The 18,947-nt window shown below is 37.9% G+C and overlaps 1 protein-coding gene across 1 annotated transcript in view; it reads left to right on the top strand.

Moving 5' to 3' along the window:
- fhl3a (four and a half LIM domains 3a) overlaps positions 1–18,433 on the top strand; it is a 38,278-nt gene extending 19,845 nt beyond the window's left edge. Inside the window, exons 2-6 of the mRNA XM_067405911.1 lie at positions 8,271–8,450; positions 10,123–10,297; positions 13,647–13,816; positions 16,570–16,756; positions 16,915–18,433. Coding sequence (XP_067262012.1) covers positions 8,295–8,450; positions 10,123–10,297; positions 13,647–13,816; positions 16,570–16,756; positions 16,915–17,066 — 840 coding nt within the window. The 5' untranslated portion in view covers positions 8,271–8,294 and the 3' untranslated portion in view covers positions 17,067–18,433. The remainder of the gene's footprint in view (positions 1–8,270; positions 8,451–10,122; positions 10,298–13,646; positions 13,817–16,569; positions 16,757–16,914) is intronic.
- The last annotated feature ends 514 nt before the right edge of the window (positions 18,434–18,947 follow it).

Below are 18,947 nucleotides of genomic sequence, written 5' to 3'. Positions count from 1 at the left end.
ACCTCTGGAACGGCCTGTGGTTTGTAAGGGTGATTTTCAGAGCATATATTCACACCTCTCTTCTGCTTAAAAGCTAGGATAATGACATCCTTGTTAATGTTAGCTCCCTAAGCAGGTGCTCATTAATGTTCATTGATGTTTTCGAGGTGAACCTGACTGCCATCCTCATGTGGCATAAGGCTGTGTTTAAAGGGCTCAGTGGAAATGACATGTTAGGCCTGGTCTATGTCTGTTCTTCTGGCTTGTTTCTGTCTCACATCTAACATGCTCTAAAATAGAAGAGGATCCAAAATGAACAAACGAACTCAGTGTTGATCAGTCACCCAAGAGTATCTGCCTCCTTGCGTCAATGAGGCAAGTAGTGCAAGGGTAAATAATACATTTGGTCGATAAAAAGGGTTAGAAAGAAAGAGAACTTGTTTATGCGGGTCATTGTCTGGTTTACGTCAAACCTTGTTGTTTTGCAAAGCTGTCTCGGTTTGGATTATTTGCTGATGATGGTCATTCTGAAGGATAACTGTGGTCAGTGACGTCCGCTTCACATGGCTTGGCCTGTAACAGAAAATGGATTCAGGGTGTAAGCGAGACGGAGTCCTTTGCGGTTGCGATGTTGAGTGTCTGGCCAGTACGCATGTTAACTCTTATCACTGTCACACTAGAGAAAATGTGTAGGATTTAAACTCAGTGGCGGCAGTCGAACAGATCATTTACTAACACTGTCAAATTGTCTGCTTCAGGGAGAGTAAACAACAAAGGCCCAATTTCACAAGCACGGCCATTACCAAGAGGCATATCTAGAGCAGAGGATCTCAAACATTGGTCTGCAGATTAAAATAAAATTGATGATTTTTTTTTTTTAAAGTTATAATGAAATATAGATGAAAGAAAGAAAGAAAGAAAGAAAGAAAGAAAGAAAGAAAGAAAGAAAGAAAAAGAGAGAAAGAAAGAGAAAGAAAGAGAAAGAAAGAAAGAAAGTTTGCCTAAAATGCCTAAAAAAGGCATAGCCAAAGTAAATTGCATGCTGTTCTTGAACCATTTGGAGTATATGCATGGTTTTGGTCTCTTTTGAAAGGTATGTGTACCGTGGGCAGTACAGTGGAATGCTAACAGGTTCAGGAATTTGGTAGTTTCCTCCAGATTTTGGTGTGTCTGACTCTGACCACTGTTCTAGAACATCAGCATGTGACAGCAGATGTGTGAAGACAGTTACTTTGTATAAAAAATACAAGTAAAAAAAAAAGTAGAGAGATATACAGTATCATCTGTCATGCTTCAAGTACTTTAACAGAGATAATGTCAATGAGTAAGAGCAAACATTTGGATTTGTTTTTTAATGTTATCTCATCTTCATCGCCAATTGCCTCACTGCTTCCTCCGATAAGGCTCTTTCTCCCTTTCTTCCCACCCTCTCTCTGCTGTTTTTTGCCTTATCTGATGTGACGAGAGCCAATCCTAAAAGGCAATACCAAATGCACATGTATATATTCTTCACTGCAGCTTTTTCATGTTGATACTGTGACTTTACAATAGAATCATAAGTGTTTTGTTAGGCAGACAGCATCCTATCTTGTCCCTGGAACCTGTCAGCCATTAATTTGAGCACTTCAGATTTGTTCATATTAATTGAAATTTAGTCTAGCATTATCTAGTCAATGAAAATAAGATTATAATTGATGATATTGTGCTAAATTACCAAAACCTATGAAATTGTATGTTGCCAATGGCTTCCTTAACCTCAAATGATATACAGTACACTCTGCTGGTGTTGTGTTTTCTGCTGACTGTAAATCAAATCTAGAGCTATCACTGTTCCTGGAGCTGCTCCAATAGCAGACTGACCTCAGTGTGCTGCTGTCTGTTAATCCATATGCTGCATTTTCACTCACCACTCGCCAGACCATGACGCATTACTTGGGAAAAGAAAAGTCTGTTTTACAGAAGTGCACCTTCAAAGATTAAAGAGGTCATGAAAATGTCAAAGTGAGCCATACAACATTACCGTACAGCATTGTCATGCACCTATTCAGAAAGACAAATGTTCCAGTTTATATTGTTTACTTGGATGTGTTCAGTGTAGACAGTCTCAAACAGTTGTGTCATGTCAAAAAATGTGCCCTGTGCAGATATGTTAGATGGGTTTATTATAAGCAAGACTCTCACATTTGCTCTAGACAGAGTGTTAGCTACACAATTGCTTACTCATGATACATAACAACACAGCTAAAAGTATTTCTAATATGTTGGGATTTTAATTCAAAGTAGCCTACTTTTACCTGTTGAGACATGCCTTCACAAGGACTCTTAAGAGCTGTATTTGTGATGTGTGAGTTGGGGGAGGTGCAACGTGCGAAAGGGGCCTTTGCAAAATATGCTTTATTTTTGTAATTCCACTAGATGCCACTAGTGTCGCAAAAACTACATCCTTCACCTTTAAAGTTTAGAAAAGCTACATATTCCATAAACAGTACAGAGAATATTACATTCATCACAAGCCCAAAATGATGTGGCCAGTCAAGGCAGCCTCAGTATTAATCTGACAGAATCCATTTGTACTATGGAATGCATGATATGTTATTCCAGAACTATATCTGACGATATAAAAGTCAGCGAGTTATTGAATTTGTTGTATTATATAATAGTCACGGTGAGGTGGCAAGTAGCCATTGCCTCCTGTTGCCCAGGCAGACGTTTGCAGGCCGAGCTCTGGCTGGACCCCAGGAATAGGAAGGGCCTGGGTCAGTTTCCCAGCGGGAGGCACTGCCGGCCCGTTTAATGTGAAGTGGAGCGTGATGGGAGTTTGGTCAGAGGATTAGTGTTGTTGTCTCTGAAACTGCAGCGGGACGGGGGTCTGCGTGAACACGCCGCCCATGTCCCTGCAGCCTTGCTCCCTTTCAGTCTGGCCTCTCTGAAGTTAGACAAACATGCCATTGTGGCCTTGTCATTCCCCAAGAATCTCACAGACTGTTCTGAGAAGGACCGCCATATCCTTCAGATACAGATAGGACCAAAAGGCGACAAGATAGCTGCTTTGAAATATTTAAGAGCTGGCTTATGGTCACTAAAACAGTTATTTCCCTCAAAGTATTGCAGGAAGACAGCCTGGCAGCATGTCTGCACTACTGGAAGTGACCGACAATGAGAAACGATTCAAACGAGTGAGGTTGTCTACGCTGCAAGCGACAATGCTGTGTGTCATCTCAGAGTATTCACTGTAACTGTGCAATCAGCAACAGTAAATGGCTGTTAGTTAGTATGTTAGTATTGCTACAATATCATGGATAGAAACAAAGAATATTAACATAAGGCCAGAGACCAGAAATATCATAAGCTGGCTCCGAGTGAAGACAGATACTGTAAAATGAATGACATTCGTTATACGCTATTCACGCATATAATATTTGTAAGCAAAATTATTATATTTCAGTTGAACAGGAGAAATAATGTGGCTGGATTTGTTCTGCAGTGTGTCAAAAATAGACAACAAGTGTCCAGCAACTGAATTTGCGTTATGACATGCTGTTATGTGGCACTAAAGATACTTCCAGTGTTGACGATTTCATCGGACGTAGGCGTGGTGGGAGCTGTGTGTGTAAACCTCATTCCCCTGATCTTTTCATTGTCATGTCATTTCAGAAGAACGTTGCCATGAATGTAACAAAATAAATAATAATTTAAAAAATGCCATTTAATTTTAAATTATTTTTTAAAATAATTAAAAAAATCTTGTATAAAACAAATTGATCTGAATAATAACAACTGCAGCTTGTCAGTGGATTCCTTATGGTTCTGTACAAAATACCACATTAGATTTCAACCAAAACCAGCTCTGACTTTGTAAGTAAAGAGAGGTCTTACTTCATTTTCCCAGCTTCTGGATTGAATCACATCTGGACGTCTAGCCCTGGGGTCACAGATGACATCATGCCCTCCACCTTAGTCCAAACTGCCCATTTACTCTCATGTTGCTTGTTCCATTTGTTGCTCTCATGATGTTTTAGAAACTAAGCACAGAAAGGAAGTAATAACAACCCCCACCCTAGACAGCATAAGTATTTATATATCATCTGAGTTGGAATAATATTTCCCTCTGTACAGTGACGGACTCGGCCCTACCTCATCTTTAATGATTACCAGGAGGCGAGTTATGCTAACTAAAGCTCACGTCTCCCCAGAGACCGTAAACACACTTGTAGTCAAGCTGCAGAACCGCTATTGTTGACGTTATTTGGGTGAACGATGAGGCCTTCGAAACTCTGTTGGTGATCCTTCCTGGCGTGTGCAAAGAGCCCGTCCTGTGTTTAGATGAAATTTAAAGTGAAATTTTGCATATGCTTGCCAAATCAAAGAAAAAAGATGCATAGATCTGTCGACTTTCATTATATGAAACATAGTTTCTCCACGTACATTTAAAAGATGTTTATCAGACCTCCATAACTTCTTTTTATAACATGCTACATTTAGCACTAAGCCTGGGTTTATTTCTGCTTCTTTCAGTCTAAAAAGTTGCCAGGAAGTGAGAGCCATTAGCTCTGGAGATCTGAAGCAAGATGAAGGAAGTAGATGGTGGTTGTGGGATGGATCCCAGGTGTTCGCACACCTGCACAAAAGCTGTCTTTACCCGCTTTTACATGTTTTTCCTGTTACTTGTCGTCAAATGGCATGCTGTTATCATTTACTAACACTTAAGCTATTAAAAACGTTTTTGTTAATTGAAATAAAGCTGAAATAAAATGAAATATAAATTTTAGATGAAAAACTTTTAAACAAAAAATTAAAAAATTTAAAAAAAAAAACTGAAAATATAAAAATAAAAGCCGTTCTAAAATAGCATTGATTCGGCGTATCATAGTATAATGACAATAAAGAGTCAATAAAAGGAAAAAAACTTTTGAAAAATCTACTATATAATGTGTGCCAATTTCTTATAAGTGTAGATTTAATTTTGATTTTGAAAACGTATAGTATTTAAGACAATTTTTAATTTAATGACTCTAAAATGTCAAGTAAATAAGTAAATAATTATTACCGTCAAGTAATAATACATATTTCTCTTCAGAATCTATCTCTTTTTAAACGTATTTTTCAAGGAGAAAAGTTATTTTTTTACAACATATTATAAATTATTAATTCATAAGAACCATTACATTTTTTCTTGTATCTACAAAGCCAAATTATTTGTTAAAAGTGAATATGCATTTTTAATATACTTTTGAATAAATGAATGACTAGGACAAAAAAAAAAAATGTGTCATGTCATTGACCCATCTACGAGAAACACAGAACCATGATACCCTTGATGGGAACGGAGAAGGTTCATATTCTCTCAAACGCAGGTCTGTAATGATGTAAACCAGGGGCAGCCTCAGGCCACGGGAGCCTTTAACATGAGTACTCCCTAATTTACGAGCAGATTCAGGGCAAAGAAGCTTTTAGAGCAGCTCTCTGCTGAGGGTAAGTGGTATCATCGTAGTAAAAGAGTGTCAGCTGATTATTTATGAAGCTTCAGGAGGTGCATTGCCCTTTTTTTATCTTGGCCTTTCACACCCACGATCATTTGAGCCTTTTGTCTTGCCAGGGGAAAGAGGAAAGATGAAACACCGTGGTTGATATCTTTCATCTCGCATCCCGTGATTACACCCTCCCTGTGGGCGTGTGTAAGACAGGCAGCGCAAATAGATTCATTATTTCGGTGGTGGCTGATTATTATTATTAGCTGGGTGGAAACTGATACACTGGGCTTGTCTCTGCCAGGGAGGCCTATCACTTATCATAAGGCTTTCCTCCAACGTCTCAGTAATGTTTTGGCAACCTGATAGCGTTGCCGCAACTCTGTAACAATATTATTCCGTGACGGGCACTCGCAGGGCCGTACGCTCACGTTAAGGTCAACCTGGTGTTTTTATTACATTGTTGGTTTATGTGTGTACTGTAAATTTTAACACCTCGCATTGTGAACATAGGGTATGTTATTGTACCGAATGTGAACAAATCTGATCCGTACTCCCCTATGAAGATTGTGTGATGTAAGACAGGCATTACAAAATAAAAAAAACATCTGCTGTTTTGGTTCAGCGCTTGTTCTTTCAAAAAAATTAAGAGTTCTTGTCACTTTTGCTCTAAACACTCTCCCTAAGTGGTCTACGCATCCAAGGCAGAAGTATTTATTCACAAATATTTGCTGGTGAAGCATGCAAATGTGCAGACCTCCAACAGAATGAGTTTTATTTTTTTTTTCAAACAAGAGTATAGTCTTACCTATGTGATCTTGTCGACATTTTATGCGTCATGCAGTTTTTTTCTGCACATCGATGCCAAAGCGAGAAAGCCTGGGTTAGGTGCAAACTCCAGGAATTTGATATGTAATTTTTCATTGATTTCCTCTCTCAAATTCCTTATTTAACTGAAAGATAAAGCTTTATCTGCTTATTTGACCTTATGTGCAAGCAAGTACCGTTTACCTTTAATACAAAGTAAGTAGTTTTGGATAAAAGCCTCTGCTAAATGCATAAATGTAAAATGAAATATTAATTAGGCGATGTACACTGCATTTATTTGATCAAAAATACAGTAAAAACAGTAATATTGTAAAAAAGATTATTACAAATCAAAATAACTATTTTCTATATTGAAGGGGTGCATTCTGGAATCCACTGCTGCTTCAATATCTAGCATTTATATAAATAAAGCAATAAAGCATTTATTTTCCTTTTCATCCTTCAAACACTAGAAAATAATTTTGAATATTGTCTACCTCTCACTGAGAGAAAAGTACAACTTATCAGTATGTGTTGGGAAAGTTTCCTGTTCAGAGCAGAGCTCAGATCAACTTCAACCTTGAAGAAGCTGTGAATCGTTGTTTCTGTGCGCTAAGTGTTCTGTGCAGGTCCTTTGTACTGGTGGACAACTGGCACTCTGCTTGAGACCAGCAGATGCCATGTCATGACCCCAAAAGGACATCCAGTACCTAAATCCAGGGTCCCCTCGTCAACATCCTGACGAATGGAGATGCGCTTCTGGCTATCTGTCCATATGTGGAAGATTACTAATTTTGTCTATTTTTCTCAGCCAATCAGAATCATTCAACCTGAAGTAATGACGTAGTTTGTTGAATCTGTTAGAGTATAATTGTTGTGGAAATGCGAATTTATGCAGAGCGGTCTACAAACTCCTTCTGAGACTTGAAGCTGGCTTCTGCTGATTAAACTGCATACTATTCTTCAGTAAAATTTATTTTTTTAAACTCTGTTCATTCATCATATCTGGTCTTTTGGGTCTTTAACTGTAAAATTCCCCTACAATATTAATATATTTTAAAATATAATTTATTTCAGGGATGGCAAAGCTGAATTTTCAGCAGCCATTTCTCCAGGCTCCAGTGTCACGTGATCCTTTAGAAAACATTCTAATATGTGATTTGGTGCTTAAGAAACATTTCTAATCATTGTCACAGTTGATAATGGTTGTGCTGCTTAATTTTTTTTTGAAAACTATATTTTTTTTTTCAATATATTCTTTGATGAATAGAAAGTTCAAAAGAAGATCATTTATTTGAAATAGAAATTTGTAACATTATAAATGTCTTTACAGTTATTTTTGATCAATTAAATGCGTTCTTGCTGAATCAAAGTATGAATTTTTTTTTTTTATTATTTAATGGTAGTGTAAGGTGACAAATCAGTATTAATACATCTATCAGTCTGATATGTGAATATTAAAATATGATATTAATTAAGTAGTCCTACATAATTTGCTGAAAGGCTAGCCATGTTAGGGGCAGTTCACACAGGATGTGATCTTGCTTTCAAAAACGGCAAAATGCAGACACAACAGATTGGAAAAAAGGCCTTGAGATGCATTTTTAAGTTAAAACTACTTTTAACTTGCTACAGTGTCTTAAAAACACAGCCATCATCACAGTGTGAGATGGTGATAAAAAAAAAATTGAAAAGCATAGGTCAAAGTCATCTTTGCTTGGTGGCCAAGCAAAACAAAGTTCTTAAAACAATGATTATTTCTCAAAATGAGAATTGAGAAACTGCTACAGCTGCGCTGCCACGTCACATGCAGCATAGAGTTGTGCGCTTGCTAAAATTCCAGCTTCCTCCCTCTCATTTCCCAGCTATCATCACAGAGCTATAAAACTTAATAGACGTTTTGCACAGTGCCTCATGACAGATCTGCCTGTATGTGTTTGTTAGTGTCTCTTTCTCTTAGTATGACGCAGCTGTGATTGAAGCCTCACCTCTCTATATCTTCCTTGTGTGTTACAGGGACTGACTCGGATTAGGAGCAACATGAGCGAGCGCTTTGACTGTGACAACTGCAAGGAGTCCCTGTACGGCAGGAAGTACATCCAGGCGGAGGATAACCCTTACTGCATCCCTTGCTATGACAGCCTGTTCGCCAACACCTGTGATGAGTGCAAAGAGCTGATTGGCCATGATTCACGAGTGAGTTGCACTAATAAAAGGGATAGTTCTCCTAATTTACACACCCTTGTGTCATTCCAAACCTGTATGACCTTATATCTCCTGTGGACCATAATAGAAGATATTTTGCAGAATGTTTAAGCTGCTCTTTTAAATACAATGAAAATTAAGGGTGGAATCCATAGACACCTCATGATCCGATTCTAAAATGACGATTCTCAAGTTACATTTTATTCTTATTAATTTAACATGTTTACTGACTTTGAATATCAAATTTATGCAAAATTTCACAGACAAAAAGGCCCCTGTCCGTTCTCAGTAGTTTAGCAATAGTGTATGAAGCACAGCTCACACATCGCAAAGAATTTGAGTGACCGACCTGAACCCGATGCAAAATATGCGTGAGTAAATCTTTGGCCCTCACACAAAATTCAGGATTGTGTGATTCATATTGGAATGACTGGATGTTGCCTGCAAAATTTCACCAGACCAGACCTTTTAGACCACCAAAATTTTTATTTTTGAGTGAACAGTTCCCTAAAAAAGACATGCTAGTACTGTCTGGTTCACTTTATACAGCAAAATGTTGATTTTACCGGAGCTTTCCATGGTGGTTGGAAAAAAATGTAGACTCAATTAGACTGTGAAAGCTTTTTTATGTGGTTTCAGCCTGAAACTGTCCGTTTAGCAGTTCTTTTGAGAGAGGCATTTATTGTCCAATTAGAAATGTCATTCAACTTTAGTCAGGGCAGCAATGTTGAAAACCTAAGGCAAAACATTAGCAACCAATTGAGTCTTTAATCCTTCCTTTTGAGGGTAACTAATCCCATCTAAATTAAATAAAAACCAAACAATGCAGTTAATATGGCACTGTAGTAAACTCCCCACAGGAAATCAGGAATCTGTGCACAAACAGACAAAAGTTCTGATGACAACGAGGGACAACAGATGTTAAATAAAGTCGCTGTTTGTCTTGGCCATTTGCTGCACAGGTCATAAATTTTACCATCCCTGTCTTATTACTATGTGTTTACATATTTTACATGAAGAGTCAACCCAGACGCCATGTTCTCCACACACACACACACACACACACACACACACACACACAAAACATAACTAGATGCACATGTGCTAGCATTTGAGATGCTGTTTCATTGCCATTACTTGAGATCTTAATCAGAAATGTACTTGGGATTGAGGAAAAGCTGTTTAATTTGTGGCCTCTTTTTGCTTTTTTCTTATAACAAGGCTAATCTGTTGGTATGTCAAACTTGTCTTTAACAATAACCACACATTTTTAATATTTTAATATGGAGACAACAGTGCACCCTCTGCTGCTAGCTTAACATTTATGCATTTGGAAGATGCTTTTATCCAAAGCGGCTTGCATTGCATTCAAGGTACACATTTACATGTTTATCCGTGGGAATCAGACCCATGATCTTGGCATTGTTAGCACCATGCACTTCTGTTTGAGCTGCAGGAAAGCTAATGAAAACCTGTTGGTTTAAAGGGAGAGTTCACCTTAAAAATTAAAAATTTATCTCGACATTGTCATTGGAGCACAAAAGTACGTTCTTCAGCATTTTTCTTTTTGTGTTCCAAGGAGGAAAGAACATCATATGATTTTTACATGAACTATCCCTTAAAATGTTCTTTAACATGCCTTTGTTGTGTGTGTGTGATTCAGGAGCTTTTTTACGAGGACCGTCACTACCACGAGCACTGCTTCCGCTGTTTCCGCTGCGACCGTTCGCTGGCAGACGAGCCCTTCACCAGCCAGGATGATGCTCTTCTGTGCAACGACTGCTACTGCAACGAGTTCTCCTCCAAATGTGTGGCCTGCGATAAAACCGTCATGCCTGGTATGAATGACATCAGCACACCACAGACCCCATTGGTCATAACTCACGTCATTACCTGATATATCCTGTTCAGACTGGTCTCAAGTCTAGTCCCTTTCTTCACACTCTGGCATCGCTCCTTTAGTTTGTTCTCAATCCTGTTGTGTAAGACTGCAAGTCTTCACACTTCTTAAACAGACTGCTTGTCATGACCACAAGTATGCAGGTAACATTAGATTCACAAACATGAAGGAGCCAAAACACAGAAAGGGGGAAAGTTGCAAAGTTCTGCCAAAGCAAATCCAAAGTACTAGCTGCAAATAGAGAGAAGTGAGAGAGCGGCGAGGACCAGGTTAGATGTGACAAAATAATTGCCAGTCTGCCTGGCTTGCTGTCTCTCAGCCAAATCATTGCGCATGGCTGCAGTCCAAACCTCTGATGATAGGAGGAGATAAGCCAGTAAAATATTTCAGCAAGGCTGCATCCATCTGAAAAGTAGGTAACAATTCCAGGAGGTTACGTATGTTCTTTCACAAGTCTTGCAAGGTGAGCCCTATTTTGAAAGACCTTTACGTATTTTTATAGTGCCTGGAAGGCACTGATATTCCATAAAACCCAAGAATGAAACTTATGCAACTAATTCAGCCTGAACAACACATTAAATAGATCAAAACCGACAGATTTATATTCAATATTTCAAATTATGTTCTCCGAACTGTGAACTTTATATTCATCAAAAAAATCCTGAAATAGTTTTACAGTTTCCACAAAATTATTAAGCAAGCACAATTGTTTTAAACATTGATAATAATAATAAGAAATAATTATTGAACACCAAATCAGCATGTTATTATTTCTAAAACATTTATAAAAATATAAAAAAACATTTTAAATATAAATTTTAAATATTTTTTAAATATTTAAATAAATTTAAAAAAAAATTCATTTTAAATAATATTTTGTAATAGTATTTCTTAACATTACTGTTCTCCTTTTTTTTTTTTTTTTTGATTAAATAGATGCAGCATTGGTGAGAATAAGAGACTACTTTTAAAAATATTAAAGAATTTGACCAACTTCTGAAATGTAGTATAATTCCATTTAAACTTTGTTTTGTAGGTCATTTTAGTCTTATGTGTGTTAGTCTTTGGTTTTTGTAATTTTAAACTGAAACATTCTCATTGACTTCCATGTTCAGCACTGAAAATTACTAATGGTGATGTCTTCATATTATTTGAATACTGAATTGTGAGTGATCTTCTTCCTGACATTTATTTGCATATTGATTTGGAGTTGGTTTTCTTTCCTGCACCAATTGAACCATATAAAGTCGCCTTTAGATTGTAAAGACGTGCACTGAGTATCATGACAATGGGAACGCGGATCTGATGTGGTGTCTTTTGTAATTTGTAATTTTAACACTTATTTTGCTGGCTTGCAAGCACTGCTATAGAGTGTGATGCAGGGATGATGTCAGAACCCGGAAGACTACTTCGCCGCTGGTTCATTCCATATTTTCCTATGGAGTTTTATAATGGGGTTTTTCAATTTATGAATGAAATTAAGCCTGTGGTAAACATAACTTGGCGATACTTTGACGTTTTGTTCTACAGCATAAACTGCACACGCTCACAGCCCAAAGTTATCTAGTTACTTAGTAGAAACATGCGTTTTTAAAAATAAACTTAACTGCTTAAAAATTAACTTTTTCTGCATGGGTTTTTGTAATTTACGTTGTAGAACAAAACATCAAAGTATTGTCAAGTTATGTTTACCACATGCTTTATTTTACTCATGAATTGAAAACCCCATTATAAAACCCTATAGGAAAATCCCAAAGGAACCGGTGGCCAATTAGTCCTCCAGGTTCTGACGTCATCCCTGCACCACTCTATTTCCTCCTGGAAACGTAAATCAAGTTGCTATTGACATTAAAATCTGTGGCTCTTATTTTAAATCCAGTGAACAAATCAAACCGTATTACAACCTCCAAAAGTTGCCAAACCAAAAACAAGAAGATATAAAACATATTCCACCACAATTTTAGGCAGAGGAACACATTGTTAGTGGTTAGGACCTCTGTTTGTGATGTGCAGATGACAAGGGAAAGAGAAAAGGATGGAGGGCTCTGTTTCACAGATTATACTTTGCTTTGATAAATGTGGTGACAAATATTTTGGGGTTTTGAACTTGATATTTCTTCTACGTCTTTCAGTATCCAGGGGTTTACGACCTTTATCTTTTGCTCTCTGTGTAAAGCTTTGGTGATTTTGACAGTGGGGCCTCTGAGTAGGTTTTCTACAGGGCTTTTGATCTGGTTAACGTGTGAAACACTTAGTGGATTATGAATGTCAACCTTTAACCTTCTAATCAGTTAATGAGCTTTGACTGTCTGATTATCATTTTGTCACTTAGAAAGCTCAAATTCGTCTTTTGTAGGGAAATAAGTAGTCTCAGTTGAGATCTCTTAAGAAACATGCAATTGTCTTTCAAACTGGGCGAAATGACTGTTAGTGACATGCTCATTGGCAGGTCGCACAATGGGATGCTGCAAAGAATATATGCAATTATGATGGGCCTCCACTTCTGTTAAGCTTCCTTGGTGATCCTAATGGAAAGACTCTTTTATTATAGAATGAGAAATTTCTCTTTCCCACCAAAATGGTGCTAATACTTAACTGGGAGATCTGAAATGTATCAGAACACTGATGTTTCCCCTGACTTGAGGACCAAACAATGGCGTAACTGTCTGATCATGTTACTTAGTAACCAGTGGACACAAATAAACAAAGTGCATCATGGTCTTTGTGCTACTTCTAGGCAGTGTTGGACAGTAACAAAGTATTTTTACTATGTTACTGTACTTAAGTACATTTTTCAAGTATCTCTACTCTATTGGAGTATTTTTATTTTGGGAAACTTTAACTTTACTTCACTAGATTCCAAAGCATATTATTGTAATTCTTACTCTACTACATTTCATAAAAACATGTAGGGCCTTATTATTTTGAAATGAAATGAAGAAATCGTCACTTGCTCAGAGACACGATAGTGGTGTCCAATTTGTGAACAAGCTGATTCATTTTAATCAACCTGTTAAATCGGTTCTCAAATTTCACTAAATGATTCATTTGTGAATTAGACTGATCTGATTGCATCTGTTCTCGAGTCAACAGCTCAGTGATTCAAATGATACAAGTGAGTCTTCAGTACTGAATTCTAGTCTATATATTTATTAATCGATTCACAGCCCTAGTTATTGTATTATTAAAGTTACTTTACCAACAAAAGTTATAGATTTGTTGTAGCACTGTGGTCTGTGCAGGAAATTGATTGTTTTAAAGGCTTCCTTTTTTTCTCTCTCTCACAGGAACCAGGAAGCTTGAGTATGCTGGCTCCACATGGCATGAGGGCTGTTTCATTTGCAACAGCTGTCAACAGCCAATAGGCTCCAAGTCCTTTATCCCCGATAAAGATGACCACTATTGCGTACCCTGCTATGAGAACAAGTTTGCACCACGCTGTACTCGATGTAAACAGGTCAGTGGTGGGATTTTACTAGCCTCTTTGCCTGAAATGCGTAACCATGTGTTCCCCATCAGTCCACGCACACATTCCTTCACAAAAAGTCCGAATTCTGACCTCATTCCTCCTTCCTGTTGCATATCAGACGTCTTGCTAGTCACTGATTAACTCTGGCTGTCAATTTCACATCCTGCCTTGACAGACCACCATCTGTTTGGAGTCTTGGCTCTATTGTGCAGTGACCTACAAAAAACACATTTATTTCTCTCATAGATAATATGATTATTTGCAGGGATGTGCAAAACTATGTTTTTTATTTAATATCGGTATAATTAGGCAGGTTTTGAGTTCGCCTCACCCTGATTGGATAAGTTAACAGTTAGATGGTATACTTAAGCAATACGTAAGCAATAAGTTATACATAATCTTGGCGTCGTGCCTAACAATGGCCTTCATCTGTGACTTATTCACGATACAACACAGCCTGTTGTACCTTATTGCTTACGTATTCCATCTAGCTGTTAACTTATCCAATCAGGGTGAGGTGAACTCAAAACCGGTCTAATTAAAAGGGTTACTACACAATACAAATACTAACATATTAAAGCCAAAAATATGTATCAAAATATGTATCGATGCAACTTTCATGAGGTAAACTTTCAATAAAAGCCTTCCTTCCGCCGGAAAAAATAGTCCCTGACCATGAACAGCAACAGAAGTTACATTTTCATGCCATTAGATGGCAGCAAAGTTTGTCTTTATGAGTGTGTCAGTCAGTAACGGAGACTTTTACATTGAAAAGACTGAATTGACGCAACTGACAAATGCTTTGACTAGCGCTGTCAGTCACGGGAAAACCCCTTAATTATTAAAAGGACAAGATAATACATCAGACATTTAAGCAGATTTTTTTTATTATGAACATAGGACTGACCTGAAGGAAAATGCTAAATCTGAATGCAGGTAATCTCGCTCACTCTATATATTTCTCACAATACTCTTCTACATTATACAGTAAGCTTCAATGAACAATATCAATTGAGAACAAACAGTTTACGTTGCTAAGAGTGGTTGCTAAGGGTGTTGTGTAGTGATACACAGAACCGTTGGGTGAAGCGGACATATCCGTGATTTATCGTGAATAAAACCAAAGACTATAGAATAACACAAGACGTGTCACTCGTATTGTTTTGAATGGGAGAAAGTGTAACGCGCAATATGTCGGAATAAGTCCCGCCTTCTCAATAAGAGCCAATCGCCGACTGATAAAGTCATCGCGTTACTTCAGCGGCCGTTAGAATCACCGGTTTCTATAGAAACGGTCAGACGCGCGACTCCACAGACACGCGCATTTAGGTCTGCGCATGCGCATTAGCTTGATCCAGCCTGAAAAATAGTCTGGTTTTTTTTGTCATGATTCGAGCGTTTAGAAATTAAATTTATGAGCCGGTTGTTGTTAGATTTCAATGGTGATTTCAAATATGAAATTTAATCGTAAGGTTGGAGAACATTTTTGGAGAATTTGATGTTTCCCCATTCAAAGAGATTGCATGATGCCCAGGATGCCCGAGAGGCATTTCAAAGATGGCTGCCGAGTGAAATGACTTGTCTTAAAGGGATTTTGATAAAACACAGCTATTGACCAATCAGATCCAAACTAACTAACCGTTTTATAAAAAGGAATAAAGCTGTACGCTATGTTTCTTCTAAATATGTAAGGCTGTAGTGGCTTTAATCTTGGTACTTCAAATCTAGTTAAAACTACTTAAAGGGATAGTTTACCCAAAAATGAAAATTTGATGTTTATCTGCTTACCCCCAGTGCATCCAAGATGTAGGTGACTTTTTTTCTTCAGTCGAACGCAAATTATGATTTTTAACTGCAACCGCTGCCGTATGTCAGTCAAATAATAGCAGTGATTGGGAACTTGAACAATAAGAGTCGAAAAAACTTCCATGGACAAATCCAAATTAAACCCTGCGGCTCGTGACGACACATTGATGTCCTAAGACACGAAACGATCGGTTTGTGCGAGAAACCGAACATTATTTATATAATTTTTACCTCTAATACACCACTATGTCCAACTTCGTTCAGCTTCCTGTTAGTGAGGTCAAAAAACGCGTTGTGATGACGGAAGTGATGTCTCGCCCATATACTTCAGTGAGCGCGAGACATCACTTCCGTTGTCAGAGCGTGATCAGACCTCACTAGCCGGAAGCTGAACGAAGTTGGACATAGTGATGTATTAGAGGTAAAAAATTATATAAATACTGTTCGGTTTCTCGCACAAACCGATCATTTCGTGTCTTAGGACATCAATGTGTCGTCACGAGCCGCAGGGTTTAATTTGGATTTGTCTATGGAAGTTTTTTCGACTCTTATTGTTCAAGTTCCCAATCACTGCTATTATTTGACTGACAGACGGCAGCGGTTGCAGTTAAAAATCATAATTTGCGTTCGACTGAAGAAAAAAAGTCCTCTACATCTTGGATGCCCTGGGGGTAAGCAGATAAACATCAAATTTTCATTTTTGGGTGAACTATCCCTTTAACTTCAATTGTTGGACAACTATTATGACCCATCCCTATCATACAATTGCTACATATTATATGAATGTAGACTCTCTAGATGTTTTATGCCTAGCAAACAATGGATATAAAGAAGTTTGGTAAATGCTAAATATTGTAAATGCATTTGAATGTCATACCTTAAGCTTGTTCTGACAGGTTGCTGTTTATGTCTCTGATGAACTCTCTCCACCTCAGGCCTTGGCTAAAGGTGGTGTTACCTATAGAGATGAGCCGTGGCATAAGGAGTGCTTTGTGTGCACAAGTTGTAAAGTCCAACTAGCTGGCCAGCACTTCACCTCCCGGGATGATAGCCCGTACTGCCTCAAATGTTTTGGCAACCTGTACGCTAAGAAGTGTGAAGCCTGCAACAAACCCATTACAGGTAAAATAAGAAGGGATGTCACTTTGTTTTAAAAACTGATAGGGAGTTTTGGGGGTCGGGGATTAGACATGTGTTCACTTAGATGTCGTGAAATGATCGTGTCATGAACTCATTTGACGATTTTACAGACATCTTACGTAATTTTTATTTCCTTTTAGGCTTTGGTGGTGGAAAGTACATCTCGTTCGAGGAACGGCAATGGCACCAGCCCTGCTTCACCTGCTCTCGATGCTCCGTGTCGCTGGTGGGTGCCGGCTTCTTCCCCGAGCAAGATGAGATCCTCTGTCGCAACTGCAACAGCAACCTATAGAACGCAGCACCCATCCACACACCTTACTTCCATACACTCGCATACGTCTCTATTTTACACTGCTGTGCCCTCACCTGAGAACTTCCTGTCTCAATTTAAGCCCATGCTGATACTGCTGTTTGAGATCACAGCAAACCAGCAACACACAATTGTCTCAGCTTCACCAAAATAGGTTTGCTGGTTTACAACCGGATAAAACAAAACTTTTAAAAGATGCACCAAAGATTGCTGTTGAGACTTGAAAGCCATGCAACGTTGAGTCCCTACTAATCCAGAATCAACACTATATTAATGTTGTAGGTCTCTATGCACACATAAAAATATCTGATCTGCCTAGTAGTTATTCCCATCTTTATTTTTCCTGGCCAGCCAAAGCTGTTATTAGGCTGGTAATGGTCATTAATGGGTGGATGTAGTCTGTGTTTGCAGCCTGTGAAAGAACTCAAACAGATTCCTTCATAAACACCCAAAGGTCAAAGGTTTGGTGTTCTGTTAAAGTGACAACGCCCATTTAGAATTGTTCCAAACACTCTTGTGCCAAGCAAAGTGTAAGAACATGAATAAATGCGTTTTTGGTACAATAAAAGTTACATTTTGAGAAGCAGCCACCCAAAGCTGAACATCTAGCTTTTACACACCATGTATGTCACATAAATATTTATGTGACTATTGAATACTGTAGTTAGTGAGCACATTTTCTAAAACTTCACTAAAACTGTTTTGTTTCTAAGCAGAATTAGTTCTCTTGATGCATTGCACATGCATTCAAAACCGTGGAGAGTCTTCCAAAATGCATAGAAATGTCAGAAAAAATAACAGCTGATATGTTTCTGGGGTTCAGATATGAGTGGGAAAATGAAGTTTGAAATGCATTTTGAATACAGGTGGAAGACAGACTTGCATTTGCACTACTATAGCTATCTATAGAAGCACAGAAACTTCAAGATAAAGCACGCATTACACTGTAAATACACAAATTACATACTATTTCTGTTCACTTCCTGTTTTTAGTTGTTTGATAATTCATTTGTCTACATTATGACCTCTACATTCAGAATTTCTTAAATCTTTTTTAAACGTCTTTGTGTTAAGAATGAATGCAATTAAACAATATTTGTGTCAGTATGTCACAAACGATAGTATGCATGTTGTCCAACTTTGACAAATTGAGACAGTAAGTGTTATTTTTTTAAAGCCAATTTTACTAGTTTTACCCTCTGAATATTTCTAAATGTTTAAGTATATATTCACTTTGAGCTTTAATGCAGGAGAGAAAGAGTTGGCTAATGTGCATTTAATGAAAATGATTCAAGTGATACAAGCTTTTGTAAGTTTTTGGTGTGGTAAAAAAAAAAAATTCATTTAAAAAAAAAAAAAATTGTTTCTTTAATAAATATTTTATAAATTATACAAATTCTGATGTCTTTTTTCCAGAGTCTAGATTATGCAAAAGCACCAAAAAACAAGTATTTTTTGGTACAAATTGAGTTTAGGCCAAATTACATACCCAAGAGCCTACTTTCCACTACGGTCTTCAATGTCATTTGGGGTTACCTTGTGTCTCTAGATGGGTGTGTTTATGTGCAAACGTGCTGAGTGTGCTATTTCTTCGCCTTGATGAGGCATAAGAACTTAAAACAAACACGTGGCCAAATCCGCTCCCTCTCAACACTGGTGAAGGTCTTCCTCCCCTTCTCTTTTTCAGCATTTTCACCAAAGAAGGAAATGGAAAAGGAGATCGGGAGATGCTGGTGGGGGAGGGAGACCTTTTGGTGGATGTCGGGATAGCATGTGGGAGAGAACAGCTGAAAACGAAAATGAGAGGACGACAGAGGAGAGAGGGAGGGAAGATTGAAGCTTTTGGAGCTGGTCCATGGCACT

Source organism: Chanodichthys erythropterus, chromosome 2 (assembly GCF_024489055.1).
Source record: "Chanodichthys erythropterus isolate Z2021 chromosome 2, ASM2448905v1, whole genome shotgun sequence".
Classification (NCBI taxonomy): Eukaryota; Metazoa; Chordata; class Actinopteri; order Cypriniformes; family Xenocyprididae; genus Chanodichthys; species Chanodichthys erythropterus.
The sequence above is the reverse complement of the archived record's forward strand: the minus strand, read 5'-3'. Positions and strand labels throughout refer to the sequence as shown.